This window comes from Pteropus vampyrus, unplaced genomic scaffold (assembly GCF_000151845.1).
Source record: "Pteropus vampyrus isolate Shadow unplaced genomic scaffold, Pvam_2.0 Scaffold107, whole genome shotgun sequence".
In the NCBI taxonomy this organism is placed as follows: domain Eukaryota; kingdom Metazoa; phylum Chordata; class Mammalia; order Chiroptera; family Pteropodidae; genus Pteropus; species Pteropus vampyrus.
In genome coordinates this window covers 1,276,557-1,300,132 of record NW_011888888.1, presented here as the reverse complement: position 1 = coordinate 1,300,132, position 23,576 = coordinate 1,276,557, and the positions used below count along the sequence as shown (strand labels likewise).

The 23,576-nt window shown below is 35.7% G+C and overlaps 1 protein-coding gene across 1 annotated transcript in view; it reads right to left on the bottom strand.

Annotated features, from left to right (window-relative positions):
• FBXL13 (F-box and leucine rich repeat protein 13) overlaps positions 1–23,576 on the bottom strand; it is a 283,144-nt gene that overhangs the window by 103,042 nt on the left and 156,526 nt on the right. The window contains exons 13-17 of the mRNA XM_011365209.2: positions 14,859–14,957; positions 14,474–14,591; positions 14,217–14,379; positions 1,267–1,386; positions 383–509 (exon numbers count right to left, since the gene is read on the bottom strand). Of these exons, the coding sequence (XP_011363511.1) occupies positions 383–509; positions 1,267–1,386; positions 14,217–14,379; positions 14,474–14,591; positions 14,859–14,957 (627 nt within the window). The remainder of the gene's footprint in view (positions 1–382; positions 510–1,266; positions 1,387–14,216; positions 14,380–14,473; positions 14,592–14,858; positions 14,958–23,576) is intronic.

Here is a 23,576-nt window from a genome sequence, read left to right as displayed (position 1 = left end):
TTGAACTAAAGATTTAGATCTCAAGGCACTCAGTCTTATAGAAGAACGTGTAATCCACAAGAAAAATATACTTGAGCCATCTAAAATATGTTATTTCCATATTGACCAAATTTCAATTATGAAAAAACTTCAGATCTATCATGTAACACTCTAATCTGTCAGGACTTTACTTGCCATTTTTTAAAAGAGAAAAAAAGACCATTAAATTACAAATAACCTCATCTATCACTATTCCAGAAACGATATTTTTAAACTTACATTTTAGGTCTAATAGTTTAATAAAAATAATTCTTGATCTCCCCATTGTTTACAAAATAGAACATGTTTATATTACAGAAAACAATAAAAGTTATTGAACTGTTTTAAACATTTTTTTTTTTACCTCATTAGAGATGTCTGTTCCAGAGAGATCTACTGATACCAAGTTAGGGATGTTTACAATATATTCAATTCCTAGGTCAGTCAAATGTTCACAATTTCGTAAACTCAAGTAGTTTAAATTAGGGCAGCTGAAAGAAACAGCATGAAAAATTAATTTTAGCTTTTAATCACACTGCCAGTATCAATTTCTTCACATAAAAACTATCTGAGAAAGCAAACGGTATTAAAGCAAGGATTTTCCTTTTCTCAACATGAAAGTAAGCTTAAAAGTAGAAAATAATTTGTCACTACAAAGTTGGATGGAGGTTGGTTATTACATAAAACATTCTTTCTGTGATTGTTTCATATTGCAATTTCTAATAAGAAAAAATATATCAAATGCATACAAAGAGTTATCATGTAAGTACCACAATGAATGACCCTAAAAGTGCAAAGTTAGGTTTTACACTTACCCCCTACAAGTTTGCTATAGGAATTGGGCTTGACCCTTAGTGTACACAAGACCTCTGACAAGTAAGGAGAATTACGAATAAACCTACCAGCTAGAACATTCCTTGAGAAATGCTGGAGTAAAAGTTTCCATAGAGATAATATCCTTGAAAAGTACAGAGAAATCACTCCTGCCTAGATATTCACAACTTCATGAATGACTCCATTCCAAACTTTCTCTAAGGTGAAATTAATAAGAAACATCTCATATATAATCAAAAGATTAGTTTAATCTATGACTTCAATGTCTTTTATTTGGCTCCACCGAGTATTGGGCCAGCTTCTGGTCATTCCTGATATTTTCCAAATGGCTTTGAAGGTCTATCTCTGATCTCTCCTGTTAGCAGATATACAATTACTAATGATGTGATGTAAAATATTATGGTTTTATCATACCGCTCTGATAGTTTCACAATAGAAGCATCACCCAGGTTGATACAATTACTTAAATTTAGCTCTCTTATCCTTGTGCTCACGGGACCATCAAGAAATTGCTTTAGTCCTGTATCACCAATTCTGTAGGAAAGAGTAAAAAAAGTTTTATATAAGATTTGATATGTAAGTATATAGAATAATATTTAAATAATAGTTACTATACCCAATATATTCCAAAATAGCAAGATACCTTTATATTAGTATTTTTAAAACATTTTGAAACCAAATTTGATTATGTGGCTTTTAGTTTAATTTTTTAAAATTTAAACGATAGTAATGGGAGAAGTATTAAAAATGCTACTCCTGTTCATTTGTTCATTTAATTAGGTGGCATAATTATTATAATTATTAAGAAGATAAATGATCCTTAAGGTCTCTTTCTCTTGAGCTAATAAGTGATCAAGTTAAGCAATCCCTAATATAATCTCCTGCAAAAGAAAAAGACCAAAACTTAGGAGAGGAAGAACCAAGACTAACAGTCAAACTACTGCCAGAATCTTGGAGGAATTTGCACTAAATACAAGGTTAATTTACTTGGACTGGAAACCCAATTAGTGACCTATGGATCTTTTCCTTTTGAAGCAGAGAAAACCTTAACCTCAGTCTTCCTACACTCTCTCCCTAATCAGAGACACCTGCATATCAGTGCCATCCCCCAACAGTGTAGGTAGGTCCTGCTTTATAAATGGTTAGAGGTCTGTTTGCTCCATCAGTTCCTTGTCTGATATTGGAACCTTTATTTCTAATTCCATCTGGAGACCACGAATTCTGTCTTTCAAAAAAAGCATTTCAGAAAATAAAGCAGGACTGGAGGTTGCACATTGCATCCTAAGAGAGGCAGTTTTCACATACAACAGCCCTACAGGTGGGTATACAAATGGGAAGAGCCTTGGGCATAGTAAGTGCTGATTGCTGACATCTTTTATACCCTCTACTTGATCAGATTTGTAAATAACTGAGCAATACATACAGGAAGAAGTGGGCCATAGTGTATGGATGCTTGCTGTGCCCATCAACTCACTTTCCATCTCTAATGAGAGAAGAACTGTGCCAACACCTGAGAAAGCAATTAAGAGCCTTGTGGGGCCAAGGGAGTGGGAGGGGCACAAGGAGGAAGGGAGTCCAAACACCAACTGATCGATTCATCTATTGGCAAACACCAGGGCAGGAGTATTCATTGAAAGATATTTTCACTAACAAGAAAATAAAATACAGGATGGGATTTGTAAGACTTGAGAAAGCATACCTCTGAAAATGATTTTAAAAAGAAAATGCAAAAATATTAGAACATGTTGGACAGTGTGAAAGAGGAGTAAGAATTAATAAGAAGCGACCTGGCTGAAACAAAAATATAGTCTAGGATGCATTCTGAAACGAAAAGATGGCCACTTGAGATAAGAACATATGGCAAAGAAACTAAAAATTCAGTGATAAGAATAATAACCTAATTTAAAGCATCAAAACCAAAATTGACCCTTTTAAAAATTAAATTAGTAAATAAAAAGCATATTTGGAAAATTCTTTTAGAATGCAAAAATAATGAGAAAAAAGAACTAGAAATATATGAAATTAAAAGATAGAGAATCAGGGTTCCATTCTTAAGTAAAGAGGATTCTTGACAAAGATACAAAAATAAATAAAAATAAAGTAATAATCAGAGATATATAAAAGCTTTTAAAATAGCAAAGCATTATCCATACATTAAAAAAGGGAAAACAAATAAAAACGAAAAAGTAAAAAATAAGTACAAATAATAGAATACATAGAATAAGCAAAAGAAGGCCAACTATATCAGTTTTATAATAACAATAAATATAAAGTTGAAAATATTCCTTTTTAAAAGACAGATTCTCAAATTGGTTTAACAAATAAAGTCAAAATTACAAGTAATCTATAAGAAACACATTTAAATTAAAATGACAATAAAAACAAAAGAAATTATGAAGGTGTATTAGGCAAATGTAAGTAAAATGAATACAGGTGTGGCAATTTTACATTGAGTCAAAATACTATGATAGGAAAAGTATTAAACAAGACCAACGGTAATTTTATATTGATTACAGGTACCACCCACAATGAAGATAATATAATTGGGTATAGAATCTTGAGATCATATTCTTTCCCTCTTTTACTCTATGTACAGTAAAATGGTGTAATAATGTAGCAATATAAAAATATATGTGTGTATCTGTGTGTAGATTTCCTCTGTAATAGAAATATCAAACATATTTATAATATAAAAATATAAACTAAAATAATGTAAATATCAAATATAAATATATTTTCTGTTACAGAGAAGAAATCCAAGGTCAGTCTAATTTTTGATTATTTTATTTTATTTTATTTTTTTCTGGAGTGTCCTGTGTAAGGCATACACACTACCTTGAGTTTGAATTTGTTTATGTTATTTTGATTACTAGTCAGATAGGTTTTTACCCTCTCCGACATATATATTTCTCTCCTTTATCTTTTTAAATGAGAAATCTGATATTTATTAATATCCAAACATCCATATTCATTATTATAATGATCAGTATTTCCAAAGTTGTTTTTTTAATGGTGTATTAAAAAACATAAAGATAGGATTAATGAGCAGAATTTTCTTTGGTACTGATTTTTAATAAAACTCAGATGTTTGCCATTGAGTAGTGTGGATGATTGTTTTCTTAAAATCAATTATCTCATCCTCATATATTTTCACAGAATTAATGATTGTTTGATCTGTGTAGTAATCATTTAGATAATAGAATGATGTAGTGTCATGAACACTCAAATGACTTTATCCATTTTTTATAGCATTGATAAAATGTAAAGAGTATAGTAAGATAGAGGAATTTAAGCCTTTGTGTAAAAAAAGCATTGCCTTAAAAAACTTCAATTTATTGCCTATATTTTTATTAAAGATATAAAATTCCTTACTATTTCACATAAGTTTCTTAACTTTCTTATTTAAGTATTTCACAAAGTTTAGCTTATCTGTGCTAAGCATAGTAATATAAATATTAGAATTGCTTTATATAAATTATAAAAATATACAGCATGAATTTTAAATCTTTTAAATTACATAATACCTTTTCAATTATAGATGTATAACCAAAAGTAACTTTTGGTAATTTTAGCCATGAATTTTTATGCAACATATAATATAGCATAAATATAAAATAAAGCAAAAGTAATTAGAAATTCAAAAAGAACATAATTAAGACACAATTTGGTGGTAGACTCAGCTTTTGACAAACAAAAAAAGGGACATAAAAATTTGACTATTGTAATTAATGTATAATTAAGTTCCATGGAATATTTAAAAACATTAACATGCTAAGTGAAATAAGTCACATAAAGATAAATACCATATCATTTCATTTATATGTAGAATCTAAGGAACAAAAAGAATTAACTAGTCAAAAATAGACTCACAAATAAAGAGGACAATCTAGGAGGAGAACTGGGGGCCTGGGAGAATGGAGTGAAGGATTAAAGAAGTACAAATTAAGTGTTGATAAATGGTCACGGGGATGAGGAACATGGCATAGGGAATGCAGTTAGCATTAATGTAATGGCTAGGTGGAGAGCCAGAGGAGAGTCAGGGAGATCGTTTTATAAACTATATAAATGTCTAGCCAACAAACTATATACTTGAAACTAATAATAAAATAAAATTTAAAAAATATATTAACATGCTAAACTACACAACAATCATCGTTCCTACCACCTTTACGCCTAAATAAAAAGATCTCAATTCCAAAAGACAGAAATTGCATGGGCCATAATTTTGTGCCATGATGACATAAAACTAAAAATTAATAACAAAATGATAACTAGAAAGAAACTACTTAAAATTAGAATTCATTTTTAATAAATAATTCTTAGATAAAGAGAAAATCAGATAAGTATTATAAAACTATATATAGTTTCAGTTCCAGTCAAGATGGAAGAGTACGTAAATGCTGTGCTTACCTCCTCTAATGACCACCTCAAAATTACAACTAAACTACAGAACAACCATCATTGAGAACTGCCAAAATATCTTTAACTAAAGATACACAGAAGAAGCCACCTGGAGATTGGTAGGAAAGGTGAAGAGATTGGACATGCTGGCCCCACACCCACATGTAGCAGTTAAAAATCAGAAGAAATATCTCAGCTGCAGAGGTCCTGAGGAGCAAGGGTCCCAACCCCAAACACCTGGCTCCCTAGCCCAGGTTTCGAGTACTGGGAAGAGATTCCTCACAACCTTTAGCTGTAAAAACCAGCAGAGATTGTGGCTGAGTGAGACAGATAGCAGATGAAGTCCTAAATTATCCTCTTAAAGGGACTGCATACAAAATTACTCACTGACAGACTCACTCGCTCTGAGCTCCAGAGTGGGGCAGCAGCTTGAAAAGAACGAGGGGCATATGGGAAGGAACTAAATTGTCTGGGTTCAGGGCGAGGGCTAAAGGGGCAGCTTTCTCTCAGACAGAACTGCTGTCAGAAGTCATTGTTCCTTTGTTAAATCCTCTACTCACCCAGCCTGCACAGGTGGATGCCATATCTGAGTCTCCATCAACATGGCTAAGACTGCTCATCCTGCCCTAGTGATTCCCTGAGATCCTACACCCAACTTGTGGGCCCATGCAAGCCACTTCTAGTGGCTTTTCCATACAAATAGCCTGTCTTGGCTATGCTGCATACTTTCCTAAAAGCTCTCAAAGATTCAGAAACCCCAAACAAGCAGCATCTGGCCTTGGCATGCCCTGTACCTTTTGCTAAGCATCCCCACCCCCAGAACTACTGGTTGCTGACTTCAGTTCACAGCATAGCCTCTTCCAGGCATCTCTGAGCCCAGCACAATTAGAAACCATTTACGGATCACTTTGTAGCTCTTACCAAGTGGTCCTGGGCAGGGCATAGGCAGTGGCTGAACTTGGCCTGCAACAGAGCCCCTCTCAAGAGGCCCCAGAACCAACACACCTTGTGGCCAGCTTCAGACCACACCAGAGCACCACCCAACCATTTTCACAAATGACATACCCAAAAGGCAGACTGGGCAAGCACCAGAGCCTTGCTAAAGCAAATCCTGATTCATAGGGTCAGCCACTGCACAAGAACCCCTCCGCTGTAGTCACAGCCAGTCCTCACAACCAATCAGCCAGAGGCGATCCTTCCCACTGATGTACAAATGGCAACCAAAGCTCAACTACAACAGGAGGGCAAATACAGCTCACATAAAGGACACAACTGGAGAACCCAGCTCAGGTGACCAGGGAAACTGTGTCACTGGGCCCATAGGATGCCTACTACATAAGGCCACCCATACTAAGACCGGAAGACATAGCAGCTCTACCTAATATGGAGAAACAAACACAGGGAGGCAACAAAAATGAGAAGACAAAGAAAGATGTCCCAAATGTAAGAACAAAACAAAACTCTAGAAAGAGAACTGAACAAAATGGAGACAAGCAACCTACCAATTGTAGAGTTCAAAGCATTGCTTTTAAGGATGTTTAATTACTTCAGTGAGAGCTTCAACAAAGAGACAGAAAGCAAAAATGGAGACAGAAAACATAAAATGAACCAGTCAGAAATAAATACAATAACTAAAGTAAAAAATAGAGGGAATCAACAGTAGATTTGATGAGACAGAGCATCAAATCAGCAATGTGGAAGAAAAGGTAGCAGGAAACACCCAATTAGAACACCAAAAAGAATAAAAAATCAAAAAAAAACAGAGGATAGTTTAAGGGGCCTCTGGGACAACATCATGCATACCAACATTCACATCATTGGAGTACCAGAGGAGAAGAGAGAGCTCAAGGAATTGAGAATCTATTTGACTAAATAATGATGGAAAATTTTCCTAACTTGGGGAGGGAGATAAACATGTAAGTCCAGAAAGCTCAGAGTCCCAAATAAGATGAAACTAAAGAGGCCCACGCTTAGACATTATAATTAAAATGCTAAAGCTTAAAGACAAAGACAGAATCTTAAAAGCAGCAAGAGAAAAACAGTTACCTACAAGGAAGCTTCCATAAGACTGTCATCTGTTTTCTCAACAGAAACTTTGCAGGCCAGAAGGGTTTGTCATGAAATATTCAAAGTGTTGAAAAGCAAGGACCTACAACAAACTATCATTTGGAATCAAAGGATAGATAAAGACCTTCCCGGACAAGAAAAACTAAAGGGGTTCACCAACATGAAACAAGTATTACATGAAATGTTAAAGAAACTTCAAGAAGAAAAAAGAAAAAAAAGATTAAAAAAATATGAATAATAAAATGGCATACCTAGCAATGATTATTTTAATGTGAATGAGTAAATGCTCCAATCAAAAGACATAGGGTAGATGAATAGATAAGCTAATAAGACCCTTACATACGCTGCCTACAAGACTCACTTCAGATGGATACATACACATACTGAAAGTAAAGGGATGGAAAAAAGATATTTCATGAAAATGGAAATGAAAAAAAAAAAGCTGGGGTACCAATACTTATAGCAGACAAGTAGACTTTAAAACAGTCTATAACAAGAGACAAAGAAGGACCCAGTAATTCCACTCCTGGCTATTTATCCAAAGAAATCCAAAACACTACTCAGAAGGGACATGTGAACCTATATGTTCATTGTAGCATTATTTACAATAGCCAAGATATAAAGAGATGCCTGGATGAGTAGAACCTCATCCCTGCCCTTTAGGATTTTGTTTCATAGATAAAAAATTGAACATAAGGTATCTGAAGACTTAAATAAGCTGTGGGAAATTATTGTTAATAACTGTGATTTTAGTAATAACATTAAAATTGTAGACATCAATTAGCAAGGTTAGGTGAATCACTAACCTTTTATGAATTCTTTTTTTCTTAATATTTCCTAGATGCTTCCTTCAAACATATGAGATATAAAGGCAACTGATGGTGTTCGTCAGTGGATGAATGAATAAGGAAGAGGTGGTTCATATGTACAATGGAATATTAGCCTTAAAAAAAGGTTGAAATCTTGCTCTCTGCAATGACCTAGATAGACCTAGAGGGTATTGTGTTGAGTGGAATAAATCAGACAGAGAAAGGCAAATGTCATATGATTTCACTTACATGTGGAATCTAAAGAACAGGATAAATGAACAAACAAAACAAACAAACTCATAGATACAGAGAACATTTTGATAGTTGCTAGATAGTGGGAGTGGGGAATGGATGAAGTGGGGAGGAGATTAAAAGGATGTAGAGTATAGCATGGGAAATGTAATCAGTAGTACTGTAATAACTATGTATGCTGTTAGACGAGTACTGGATTTATTGAGGTGATGATCACTTCCTACGTTATATAAATGTCAAATCACTCTTGTACACTTGAACTTAATATGACATTATATGTCACTGTAATTGAAAAATAAACTATTTTTGAGAAGTTAGTTTTTTCAAAAAAATCTAGTTTTTTAAATATTTTTTTGCCTGCTCATATATCTGATTCCATTATTTATTTCTTCAAAATATCATATACGGTTACCTAATTTTCTACATTTGATAATAGGAATGATTTAAAGGTCAAATTTATTTTGTTGTTTCTAGTTGACTGTTTCTCATGGTGACTCATACCTTTGTACATTTGACGATCTTTAATTGTGAGCATCTATAAATTTGATCTTAGTCTATGGAAATTCTGAAGGCCAAACAGATGATGCTTTCGTCTAGAGAAGCTTTGAGCTAACTTACTCCAGAAACCTGGGTGCTACCTACCTGAGACTACTTTGTCCCCCTTGAAGAGGTCCAGGCCTTGCAGAACTCCTCTATCTTGAGTCTTGTTCAAAACTGATTGTCTCAATGGCAATGTTGAAAAGAACTTTCATGCTCAGAGCATCTCTTATCTTTTATGTTTGTTTAGTATTCACTATTTATCTCAAGGAGTCTGTTCATTGAGAGGGTGGTATAGAATCAGGTTATTGGATATTAGATATCTTATTCTTTGTGGGCTTGGCAGTGTATTGAAAATATGTTTCTTCAAAGATCTAAATTTTTTGTGGCAAAGAATCCTTTGAAATATTTTGTCAACTGCACTGCCGGAAGTAGAAAACCTCCATTTATTTTAAAATTAGTCACACTACAGAAGCCCGAGTTAAATATAAGAATGAAATTAAATCTTATTTCACATATCAATCCAGATAAGATTAGCTGTTACACACATACATGCACATATACATACGAATACACACATAGAATACACACACACACACATTGTGCTTGCATCAGATGCCAGCTTGTTCATGAGTTTGCAGTCAAGATAATAGCTGGGGCTTTAGTCTTATGAAGGTTTGATTGAGGCTGGAGGGTCTACTTTCAAGCTCACACAGCTATTGGCAGGAGGCCCCAATTCCTTGCTGGCTGTTGTCTGAAAGCCTCATTTTCTAATCCATGTTTTTCCCATTTCAAATCCTATATTTCTCCTCATCCCAACCCATGATGCCTCCCCATCTTTTTTTTTCAATTAGTAGCAACATCCAATATTATTTTATATTAGTTTCAGGTTTACAGCATACTGGCCAGACATCCACACAATTTACAAGTGATCCCCCTGACCAGTCCAGCATCCACCCAGCACCACCCACAGTCACCATGATACCATTGACCATATTCCTCATGCTACATCCCCGAGACTGTTTTATAACTACCAATATGTACTTCTTAATCCCTTCACCTTTTTCATCCAGCCCCTCAACTCCCACTCCTATCTGGCCATCACCAGTTTGTTCTCTGTATCTATAAGTCTGTTTTCATTTTGTTCCTATTCCACATATAAGTGAAATCATATGGTATTTGTCTTTACCTGATTTATTTCACTTAGCATAATACCCTCTAGGTCCATATATGTCATTGCAAATGGTAAGATTTCATTTTTTATGGCTGAGTAATATTCCATTGTATAAATGTTCCTCCACTTTATCCAATTGTCTATTGGTAGGCTCTTAGGTTGCTTCATATCTTGGCTATGGTAAATAGCACTTCAGTGAACATAGGGAGGCATATATCTTTTCAAATTAGTGTTTTGGTTTTCTTTGGATATCCATCCAGAAGTGCAATTGCTAGGTTATAAGGTAGTTCTATTTTTAATTTTTGAGGAAACTCCATACTGTTTTCCATAGTGGCTGTACCAATTTGCAATCCCACCAACAGTGCATGAGGGTTCACTTTTCTCCACTTCCTCACCAACACTTGCTTGTTGGTTTATTGATGATAGTCATTCTGGCAGGTGTGAGGTGATAACTCACTGTGGTTTTAATTTGCATTTCTTTGATGATTAGTGACTTGGAGTATTTTTTCATATGTTTATTGGCCATCTGTATGTCCTCCTTGGAGAAATGTCTATTCAAGTCCTTTGTCCATTTTTTAATTGGATTTTCTGTTTTTCGGGTGTTAAGTCATATGAGTCCTTTATAAATTTTGAATATTAACCCCTTATAAGATTATCATTGGCAAATATCTTCTTCTAGTTAGTAGGTTGTCCTTTTGTTTTGATGATGGTTTCCTTTAAGGTACAAAAACCTTTTAATTTGATGTAGTCTTATTTGTTTATTTTTCTTTTGCTTTTCTTGCTTGAGGTGAGATATCTAAAAAATATATTACTAAGAGCAATGTCAGAGTTTACTGCCTTTGTTCTCTTCTAGGAGTTTTATGGTTTGGAGGTCTAACATTTAAGTCTTAAATACATTTTGAGTTTATTCTTGTATATGGTGAAAGAAGGTGGTCTGTTTTTATTTTTCTGCATGTTATCTGTTTAGTTTTCCCCAAATCATTTATTGAATAGACTATCTTTAGGTCATTGTACATTCTTGCCACCTTCATCATAGATCTTCTTCTTCTTAAAGAAGTACCTTTAACATTTCTTGTAACACTCACTTGGTGGTAATGAATTCCTTTAGCTTTTTCCTGTCTGGGAAGCTCTTTATTTCACCTTCAATTTTATTTGATAGCCTTGTTTTGTAGAGTAGTCTTGGCTGCAGGTCCTTGCTTTTAATCACTTGGAATATTTCATGCCAATCCCTTCTGTCCCACAAAGTTCCTATTAAGAAATCAGACAGTCTTATGGGAGCTTCCTTGTAGGTAACTAATAATTTTTCTCTTGCTGTTTTTAAGATTCTCTCTTTGTCTGTAACCTTTGCCATTTTAATTATGATGCACCTTGATGTGGGTCTGTTTGGGTTCACCTTGTTTGAGATTGTCTGTCCTTCCTGGACTTATGCCTTTTTCCTTCACCAGGCCAGGGAAGTTTTCAGTCATTATTTCTTTAAATAATTTCTCAATCCCTTGCTTGCTTTCTTCTCCTTCTGGTACCCTTATGATGCAAATATTGTTTGCTGATGTTGTCCCAGAGGCCCCTTACACTATCCTCATTTTTTAAATTCTTTTTTCTTATTGCCGTTCCGATTGGATATTTCTGCTATCTTGTCTTCCAAATTGTTGATTTGATTCTCTGCTTCATTCAATCTACTGTTGATTTCTTCTAGTGTATTCTTCATTTCAATCATTGTATTCTTCATTTCTAATTGGTTCCTTTTTACGTTTTCTATTTCCTTGTTTATGCTTATTATCTCTTTGTTGAAGTTCTCACTGAGCTCATCTAGTCTTCCCCTAAGTTCATTGAGCATCCTTATAACCAGTGTTTTGAACTCTGCATCTGGTAGGTTGCTCTTCTCCATTTTATTTAGTTTTTTTTTTCTGGAGTTTTCTCCTGTTCTTTCATTTGCGATATGTTTCTTTGTTTTCTCATTTTAGTTGCCTCTTTGTGTTCTTTTCTATGTATTAGGTTGATCTGTTACATCTCCAAGTCTTAGCCAGGTGGCCTTATGTAGTAGGTGTCCTGTGTGGCCCAGTGCCACAGTCTCCCTGATTACTTGCACTGGATGCTCTGGGAGTGAGCCTTGTGTGGTTGTGTGTGCCCTCTTTTTGTAGTTGAGCCTTGATTATTGTTGGCTCATCAGTTTGTGGGATTGACTCTCAGGCTGACTGGCTGTGAAAATTGGCCACACCTACAATGTTATGAGCTGCTGTGTGGGGGCTAACCCCATGAAGTGAGGTTCCCCCCGCTGGGTTCATGTTACTATTGAGACCACTCTTTGGGTGTGCTGCTTGTAGGAGCTATTTGAGTGGTGCTCTGTTGAGGTATATAAAACAAGCCTCTGAGTGCATTGGTTCTGGCATCCCTTGAGAGGGGCTTCCATGCAGGCCAAGGTCAGTTGCTGCCTGTGACCGGCCCAGAGGTACCTGGTAGGAGCTACAAAGCCATCTGTTTTTGGTTGCTGCCTGAGTTGGTCCTGGAGGTATGTGGGAGAGGCCACACGGTGAATTGAGGCAGACTGCCAATAGTACTGGGCCTGTGTTGCAGCTTAGCAAAAGGCCCAGGGCGCCCCCAGTCCTGAGACTGCCTGCCATAAGGCTCAGTAGCTGAATGAACCTCAGAGGTACCAGAACTGGATGAGGCGGCGTTTAAGGGAGTCACCAGGTTGGGGCGAGTGGTGTTTCCCAGGTTGGCACAGATTCAGATTTATTTCCAGTCATGAGCCTGCGGCCACTTTCAAAAGTCTCGGCTTACACCGAGACCAGCCATTGCCCACCTCGGGCCTGCAGAGCCCCAAAAGTTGTTCAAGAAATACTGCAGGGGCTGGTTGCCCACCACTGAAAGTATTTCCTAAGGTGCTTTGTTGGCCTATCAATTGCTACAAAGGAATCTCCTGCTGAGAGTGTGGAGTAGAGCTGATTGCCCGGTAACCACTCAAAATTGCCACAAGCTATTCTCAAGTTGGGTGGGTCAAGGTCTTAGGGAATCATTGGGATGAAGCGGGCCAATGCAGATTCAGAATTGGCCATGTAGGGAGAGGGTTCAACATGGGCTAGAAGGCACTGGCCTGCAGGCTACACAAAAGAAGGGCTCAACAAAGGGACAATGGCAGCTGTTCCTCTAGCCATCGCCCTGAAGCCACACGACTCGGTCTTTCCCTCTAGTCCTGGCACTTTCCAAGCTGTTGTCCCTCTGCCAGAGTCTAGGGTGAGCGCCTGTGAGTGAGTGAGTCTATGTGTGGGCCCTTTAAGGGAATGCCTGGATATCCAACTGCCTTCTGTCTCACCTTGATGGCTGGAATCCCCAATGATTTTCACAGTCAGATTTTGTGGAGACTCTTCTTTCCTGCACTGGGAGCCTGGGTTGGGGAGCCCTGGTGTGTGGCTGGGGCCTCTTGCTTCTCTGGAGGGGATGCCTCCCTATCTTAATAATAGGGAACATAGGTTAAGATTTTGTGTAGCTTAGCTTATTACTCTGACTTGTCTTATGTTTCTCCAAATATTAACCAACTTCGTTGTGACTCAAATGCTGTTATGCAATCATCTGGCTCTATAATACTGTAAGAAATCTACATAGGCAAGAGAAGAAGACGAGATTTCAGCAAGAATTTGATCCTTGCCCACCTGAGAATACCAGAATAGAAACTCAATAGTAGCCCAACTGAAAAAAAGGTTTCATAAGAATTTGTCATCTGTCCATCTGTCAGCAACTTCACACAGAGGAGAAATCTAACCAGTACCCGATAGGAAACCCTTCGGTAAGCAAGTCAGAAAGTCCATTTGGGAAAAGATCTTCCGCCTGAAACAACTGAGAGAACACTCACTAGGAAGGATAGCCCATAAGCATTTTTTGTGATTTCGTTTATCTTAGAAGGGTCTGAGATTTCACACATTCTGAGTTTTCCCTAACAATCTCCCTGCACCCCAAGTAGCCATTCTGGCTTGGGTGCCCCTCCTATATGTTACCACAGAACTCTACACTTACCTCCACTTGGGCTCCTAACTTTCATGTTACTTGACCAACCAATGAGCTCCTTAAAGAGGCCTGGCATATTCCAGATTTTTAGTGTTTCTTGAATATACGACTGAATGATTCATTACCTTACACAATTTGCCAAATTCAATACAGTAAGTTGCTTCAAAGGCGCGAGGGACTTGAGGCTACCATCTGTTATTCCCTTGCAGTCCACCATGTAAATGTGACTAATATTTGGATAACGCTTGTCTATAAATCTGAAGCATGCATCAGTAATTCTTTTATTTCCTGTTTTTTTAAAAAAGGAGAAAAGACAAGTATTGTATTTGAATCTACACAAGAGTAAAAGTTAATGCTGAACTACATTTTTAATATCACAGACCTTCAAATCGAATCTTTCTGAGGTTACAAGTTGAAAGAGCTTTGAAAGTACAATCGGAGATATGTGGTGCACCAATGAAAATTATTGATGTAATACGAGGACATTTTTCAACTAAAGCCTTTAAAAGAAAAAAGATGATTAAATTAACCGCAGTATAAATGTAGCAAAGTAATGAGGTCATTTTTTTCTCTCAATATTTTCAGAAACAGATACATTAACTATCAAATTTTCCAAATTTTAAAGAAAATGTGTGTGTGCATAAGTTTTTAAATGATTTTCTTACTATAAAAAAAACTGAAATGAAAAGCCTATTCTTAAATAATTCAAGCCACAGAAAATTCCATCTAATGGGACTGAGAAGAAAATGTACTTTCTAGCTACCTACTTTTACACAGTTGTCCGTCAGAGTTGGCATGTCATTGATGGTCAGATGCATAATTCCAGTGCAGCTGTTTGCAATGTTCTTGAAGCCTTGGACTGAAATCTGAATTGTACAGAGTATGTGAAAATGAAGGGAGAACCCAAATCTAATAAAACTCTAAGGTAGTAATAATCAAAGATATGTCATCTTTTGCTACTATGTTTTAAAATTGAAACCATAAAATATGACAGACATAAGAGGGAAATAAAGATTTCTTCCTTTATTATTTAACTTTATATGTATATATTGTGAATTGATCACTGCAATAAGTCTAGTTATTTAATTTTTTGAGGTAAAATTCACATAACATAAAATTAATTACTTAAGTAAGCCATTTAACCATTAATAATTTTGTGAACTGAAACCTCTATCTAGTACTAAAACATTTTATCATCTTAAAAGGAAACCTTATGCCTATTAAGCAGTTGCTCCCCGTACTCGCCTTCTCCCAGCCTTGGTAATCACTAACCTGTGTTATGTCTCTATTGATTTATCTATTCTAAATATTTTCTACAAGGGGAATTATACACTATGTCACCTTTCATGTCTAGTTTCCTTCACTTTGCATGCTTTTGAGGTTCATCCATGGTGTAGCATGTATCAGCACCTTATTTGTTTTTATGGTTGAATAATGTAGATATGTCACATTTTGTATATTCATTCATCTGTTGATGGATATTTGGGTTGTTTCCATATTTTGGATATTTTGAATATTGCTAATATGAACATGTGTGTACATCTATTTTTTTGAGTACCAGTTTTTAAATCTTTGGGGTATATATCTAGGAGTAGAATTTCTGGGTCATATGGTAATTTTATGTTCAACTTTTTAAGGAACTGCCAAAATGTTTTCTACAGTGGCTGCACCATTTTACGTCCCCACCAACAATCTGAGGATTCCAATTTCTCTACATCTTTGCCAACACTTATTTTCCATTTTTCCATATTTTTCTTTTCTAAAAATTTTAGTGGGTTTAAAGTAGAACCTCATTGTAATTTTGATTTGCATCTCCCTAATGAGTAATAATATGGAGCATCTTTTTATGTACTTATTAGTCATTTATAAATCTTTTGAGAAATGTCTGTTCAAGTCATTTGTCTATTTTTAAATTGGGTTATTTGTCTTTTTGTTGTTGAGTTGTAAGAGTTCCTTGTATATTCTGGATACTAGACCCTTAGACATATGATTTGCAAATATCTTTTCCCATTCTTTAAGTTGTCTTTTTGGTTTTTAAATAATGTCTTTTGATCTACAAGTTTTTAATTTTGATGGAGTTCAATTTATCTACTTTTTCTTTTGTGGCTCATGCTTTTGGTGTCATAGTTAAGAATCCAATGCCAAATCCAAGGTCATGAAGATTTACCCTCAGTGTTTTCCTCTAAATTTTATCATCTTAGTTCTTATAATTAAGGCATTGGTTCACCTTGAGTTAATTTTTTTAGAATTTTATTAAATTTATTGGGGTGGCATTAGTTAATAAAATTTTATAGGTTTCAAGTGGACAATAATATATCATATATATTACATTGTTTACCTTCTAAAGTCAAATTTTCTTCCATCACCTTATATTTGACCCCCTTTACCTTTCCCCTCCCCTCCTTTCCCTCTATTAACCACTAAACTTTGTCTGTGTTGATGAGTTTTTGTTTGTCTTGCTCATCTGTTGCATTCAGTTTTATATCCCACCTATAAGTAAAATCATATGATTCTCAACTTTTGCTGTCTGACCTATTTAGCTTAGCATGATAATTTTAAGACATTTTATCCATAAAGATATATGCAACCCATTGTCGTTTGCAGCTTTATTCACGGTGGCCAAAACATCCAAAGTGTTCTTCAATATATGATTGGATAAAGAAGATGTGGTGCATATATATAATGGAATATTACTCAACTTCAAGAAAAGATGATATATTGCCATTTGTGACAACACAGATAGATCTTGAGATTATCATGAGCTAAACAAATGAGTTAACTTTGGTATATGGTGTGAGGTAGGGGTCCAACTTTATATTTTTATATGAAAATATCCAGTTGCCCAGCACCAATTGTTGAAAAGAGTAATCTTTCCCTTATTGAATGGTCATGGCACCATTGCCAAAACTCAATTGGATCACTTTGTGAATTGTATAAATGTCTAATCATTGTGCTTTACACTTAAAACTAATATAAAATAAAATTTTTAAAAACTCAACTGACCATAAAAGTATAGATTTTTTTTCCTGGACTGTCAATCCTATTTCATTGATCTATATGTCTATCCTTATGCCAGTAGCACATTGTTTTGATTGTTGTAGGTTTGTAGTACTAATTTCTTTCTTTCAACTATCATTATATATATTAATAGAAGCAATAGAGGTGGAGAGTGTCAAAATAATAAATGATTAAAAGATCAGATATATTTGTCTATGATGAATTACATTAAAATAACCTGTCATTTAGTCTCCATTTCCTATAGCAAATGACAATGGATAGGAAATCAGACAATGTTCAGATTCAGTAAGGGAAACTGAGACTCTATCCAGGAACAGACATTAGAGGGCACTCCCCTGCAGAGTCATCTTCACAATGGCATGACAGGGAAAATGAGAGACAGCAGCTACAGTGGACCTCTTGGGAGATCTTTGGAGACTCATGTGTGCTATCTCTCACTAAAGATAACTTCCAAGATTCTGGCATTAGAGCCTCCAACTACTGGAAAAGGACTAGCCAAAAATTAGGAAACTGAGTGTCACATTCTCAGAAGAACCACAGCTAATCTCAAATGTCACTTCTTCAGGAAGTGTCCCTGACCCTTAGATTAGACCAGGTTGTTGTTATACACTTATAGCATCATGCACCATAACTAGGATTATATTAATTTTATTAGTTGTTGAACTAAGTTCCCTATATCCCAGTTTTCAGTAGGGCGCTTATAGCATCCATTGAGTAGATAACCAAGTAATATTATCACATAAATAAATGGGAAAATGTATGAATGAATTATGGGAACCATGTGTATTGGGTAAGTTCTGCTGCCTAGCAGATACTAACATTGTGAACACCAAGTCAAAGGTCAGGGGAAGCCCTTGCAAGCAAGGGGCTGAGCATGCAAGCTTGAGTTTTTGCAGAAACCAAACCCTCAGATACCAATATATTTGGTGTTATGATCTGAATGTTTGTATCCCCCCAAAATTCATATGTTATAATCCTAAACTCCCAAGGAAATTTTATTAGGAGATGGGTCCTATGGGAGATAATATTGGACTCTTGCCCTCATGAATGGAAATAATATGCAGATAAAAGAGTTCCCAGAGAGATCCCCTTACCCTTCTACCATGTAAGGTTACAGCAACAAGGTGCTATCTATGAACCAAGAAGTGGACCCTCACTAAACAGTAAATCTGTCAGTGCCATGATCTTGGACTTCCGAGCCTCTAGGCTGTGAGAAATAAATATCTGTTTTTTATAAGCTACTCAGTGTACGGTATTGTGTTATAGCAACCTGAATGGACCAAGATATTTGGACAACTCTTTCTAAAGAGCTTTTGGGAAATATGTTTCTAAAGCCTGAACAATGTATCTATTTTTGTCCAGGATTTTTTTTTGATAAAATTGTTATAAGGATATAATGCTTGACATGGAGATTGATATACAAGGTGTTCATTGCAAAATTTCATAATGTTGAAAAAATTATACCAAACTAAAATTCCAACGATGAGAAATGTTTTAACTAAACTATGGCAATTCCTATGATAAAATGAAATACAGTTACTACAAATAATGTTTTAGGAGAATGATTGATATCATGATAGAGCTTAAATGAAAAAGTTGGTTACATAATCTGTGCTACTCAAAATGTGGTCTGTAGACCAGTAGCATAGGCATTTCCAGGGAGGTTGTTAGAAATGCAGAATCTCAATCTACCACCTACTGACCCAGAGGCTGCACTTGAACAAAATTCCCAGGTGATTTGCATGCACATTATAGTTTGAGAAGTGCTAACGCAAAGGAAATGAGTGAGCAAAAGAAAAGAAAGTATATTAGTCAGGGTTCTCCAGAAAAACAGAAACAAAACCAGTAGGAAATATATATGTATATATGTGATTCATTTTAAGGACTCGACTCATGTGACTCTGACAGCTGGCAGGTCCAAAATCTATAAAGCAGATGGAAGGCTAGAAATTTAGAGGAGAGTAGCTGTTGCACTCTTGAGTCTGAAATCTGCAGGCTGAAATTTGGGCACGGATTCTAAGTTTCAGCCTTGTAGCACAATTGCTTCTTTTTTGAGAAACCTCAGTCTTGAGTTCAGATGAGGCCTACCCACATTATGGAGGGCGGTCTGCTTTACTCAAAGTTTACTGATTTAAATGCTTACCACTTCTAAAAAATACCTTCACCACAACCTCTACACAGGTGTTTGATCAAACAACTGGGCCCCATTGCATAGCCAAGTCGACACACAAAATTAACCATTATAGTAGGAAATATATCAAAATGTTACAATGGTCATCTCTAAAGAGTGGATAGTTTCTGTGTTTTTCACACTTTCTACAACAACCAAGTAATATCTGAAAAGGAGAAACAGAAAAAGGCAGCATTAGGAAGCCCTTTTGGGAAAAGGAAGCATCAGGAAGTCCTAAGGCAATTTTTGAACCATCTGTTGCTATGAACTTCTCCTTGCAGGGAAATATTAACTACAGATTCTGGAGAGCTCTGCATTTAACCCTTTTACTACAATCCCTGACTCTTCATTGTAAACCTAAGTTGGACCCTCCTACTTAGAACAGCATCTTTTCACCTTTGTTTTAAGATCTTGACAGACCAGCCTGTGTCACTGAGCCCTTAGTATTTGAGCACTGTGTAATGCACAATGGCAATCTAGAGCTTTTAGTCTTGAGCCAATTCCTCTAAGATAAAATATCTAGATGTTTCTTTCACACTGACAGTGAGGGAAAAGTGGCTCCACTAGTAACATCTAGGCACTGGTCTAACTGTGGATATAGTACAGAATACAGGCATATCTCTGAGATATTGTGAGTCCAGTTCCAGACCACTGCAATGAAGAGAATATCACAAAAAAGTGAGTCAGAAATTTTTTTGTTTCCCAGTGCATATAAGTTATATTCATATTATGCTATAGTCTATTAAGTGTAAAATAGCATTATGTTTAAAAACAATGAACATATCTTAACTAAAAGAATATTTTATTGCTAAGAAATGCTAACCATCATCTGAGCCTTCAGCGAGGCATATCATTTTTGCTGGTGGAAGGTCTTGCCTAGATGCTGATGGCTGCTGATTGATGAGGATTGTCGTTGCTTAAGGTTGGGGTGGCTGTGGTAATTTCTTAAACTAAGACAATGATAACAATAAAATTTGCCTCATTGATTGACTCTTTCTTTCCTGAATGATGTCTCTGTAGCGTGCAATACTGTTTGGTAACATTTTACCCATAGCAGAACTTTCAAAATTGGAGTCAATCTTCTCAAAGCCACTGCTTTATCCTCTAAGTGTATATCATATTCTAAACCCTTTGTTGTCATTTCAACGGTCTTCACAACATTTTCACCAGGAGTAGTTTCCATCTCAAGAAACCACTTTCTTTGCACATCCATAAGAAACAACTCCTGATCTGTTTAAGTTTTATCATGAGATTCAAGCAATTCAGTCACATGTTCAGGTTCTACTTCTAATTCAAATTATCTTGCTATTTCCATCACATCTGCTGTTAGCTTTCCCACTAAAGTCTTAACCCCTCAAAATTATCCATGAGAGTTGGAATCAAATTCTTTCAAACTCCTGTTAATGTTGATATTTGAACTCTTCCTGTGAATCATAAATGCTCTTAATGGCATCTAGAATGGGGAATCTTTTTCAGAAAGTTTTCAATTTACTCTGCCCAGACCCATCAGAGGAATCACTTTGTATGGCAGCTATAGTCTTATAAAATGTATTTTTTAAGTAATAAGACTTGAAAGTCAAAAATACTCGTTGGTCCATGGGCTAAGAATGGGTGTTATGTTAGCGGGTATGAAAACAACATTAATCTTGGTTTATATCTCCATCAGAGCTCTTGGGTGATCATGTAAATTGTCAATGAGCAGTAATATTTTTAAAGGAATCTCTTTTTCTGAACAGTAAGTCTCAACAGTAGGCTTAAAATATTCGTTAAACCATGCTGTCAACAGATGTACTCTCATCGAGGCTTTGTTGTTTCATTTATAGAGCACAGACAGAGTAGATTTAGCATAATTCTTAAGGGCCCTAGGAGCATTGGCTTCAACCTAAAGTCACCAGCTGCATTAGTCCCTAACAAGTGAGTTAGCCTGTCCTTTGAAGCTTTGAAGCTAGGCATTGACTTCTCCTCTCTAGCTATTAAAGTCCTAGATGGCGTCTTCTTCCAATACAAAGCTGTTTGATCTACATTAAAAATCTGTTTTTTAGTGTTGCCATCTTCATTAACTATCTTAGTTGAATCTTCTGGATAACCTGCTGCAGCTTCTACATCAGCACTTGTTGATTTACCTTATACTTTTATGTTATGAAGATGGCTTCTCTCCTTAAACCTCAGGAACCAACCTCTGCTAGCTTCAAATTTTTCTTTTGCAGTTTCCTCACCTCTCTCAGTCTTTGTAGAATTGAAAATAGTTAGGGCCTTGCTCTGGATTAGGCTTTGGTTTAAGGGAATAGTGTGGCTGGTTTGATCTTCTTTCCAGATCACTAAAACTTGTTCCATATCAACAATATAAGGCTGTTTTGTTTTCTTTAATCATTCCTGTGTTCACTGGAGTAACACTTTTAATTTCCTTCAAGAACTTTTCCTTTGTATTTACAACTTGGCTGTTTGGCACAAGAGGCCTAGCTTTCAGCCTGTATTGCCTTTTGATATGCCTTCCTCACTAAGCTAAATTATTCCTAGCTTTTGATATAAAGTAACAGATGTGTGACTCTTCCTTTCACTTGAACACTTAGAGGCCATTGTAGGGTTATTAATTGGTCTAATTTAAATATTGATGTGTATAAAGGTATAAGGAGACCCCAGGAGAGGGAGAGAGATAGGGAAATGGCCTGTTGGTGGAGCAGTCAGAACACGTACGACATATATTGATTAAGTTTGCCATTTTGTATAGGTGTGATTCATGGTGCCCCAAAACAACTGCAATAGTAATATCAAAGATCACCGATTACAGATCACCATAATAAATATAATAATAATGAAAAAAGTATGAAGTATTGTGAGAATTACCAAAATGTGACACAGGGACACAAAGTGAGCAAATATTGTTAGAATAATGGAACCAATAGACTTGCTGATACAGGGTTTCCACAAACATTCAATTTGTCAAATGCACAATATCTACAAAGTGTAATTTAAGCAAAGCACAATAAAACGAGATACACCTGTATTAGTCTCCCAGAGATATAAAACCACTCTACAACTCAGTCCAATTTCCATTTCAGAATATTGTGAGTCTCCTAACATCCCACCAGGGCATCTACAGAAATACAGAAAAACATGACCTCTCACCACACTATCGAACACAAAAATTGACAGTTAACTCAATGACAGAATATGGGAATGATATTCTTTACCTGCAAAGGTTAAAGAACTGGATTGAGAAAACAGATAAGTCAGGGTGTGGGAGGTAGGCCCTCTCACACACTGCTAGTTGGAAGTGGAAGCTGTGACATCCCTCTAGAAAGAAAATAGGCAGTAGACAGTAGGCATCAAATGCTTAAAAAGTATTTACACTCTTTCAACCAGTAATTCCCCACTAGAAACTTATCATTATTACTAACAGATATTGAATATTTTGTATATGACAGGCATTGTTCTAAGGGCTTTCCATGTATGATGTCTTATTACATTCTTACAATATACTGTTTTCATAAGGAAATATTTATATAGACAATGTATTATTGTAGAATTTATTACAATAGAAGAATTGAAAACTGCTAAGATGTCCATTAAAGCTAAGATTTCAAACTATACTTAGTGACATAAGAAAATGCCTACAATATAATACTGTATAAAAAATCAGGATTTGAAATTGACTTATATTTGGATGCAAGGATTATAGATGATTTTTACTTTCTTTTATATAATGTTTGTGTTTTTAAAACTTTATTTAATAAACATACAATTATTTTGTAATTAGAAAAAATAATAATAATAAAGGAAAGAAGAAGGAAATTCAGTTCTCTTCACACAGTAAGCTTCTAGCCACATACCTAGAGATATCTAATGTGTGCTGGAAGTGGGCATCTACTGAGGGCTTTTGCTCTAGGAAATGGTCTTTTTAACTTATTGAAGAGCCAAGCCACTGGGTGATTCCTGGCCTAAAAGAATTCTATCTCTTGTTAGATGATTCCAAAGACTTCCTGGTAAAGTTCAGGAAAACATTTATGGAATCCCTCTCCCTCTTTCCCCCAACTTTTGGTCATAGATTGGAAAAAAGAAGTTGCTGATCAGAAGATCCAGAATGTTCTATGAGAGACCAAGATGTGCTTAGTAAGCCCAGGAGGGTTTAAAATAGCTACCATTTAAGTAATAGTTATTGTGTGCCAGATATTCCTTTAGGCAATTTTCATATAACAGTCTATATTTTTCTCAGAACTACCTATTGGGGAGGTATATTAATTTCTCCATTTTTAAAGATGAGAAAAATGAGCAGTTAAGTAACATGTCCAAATTTCTC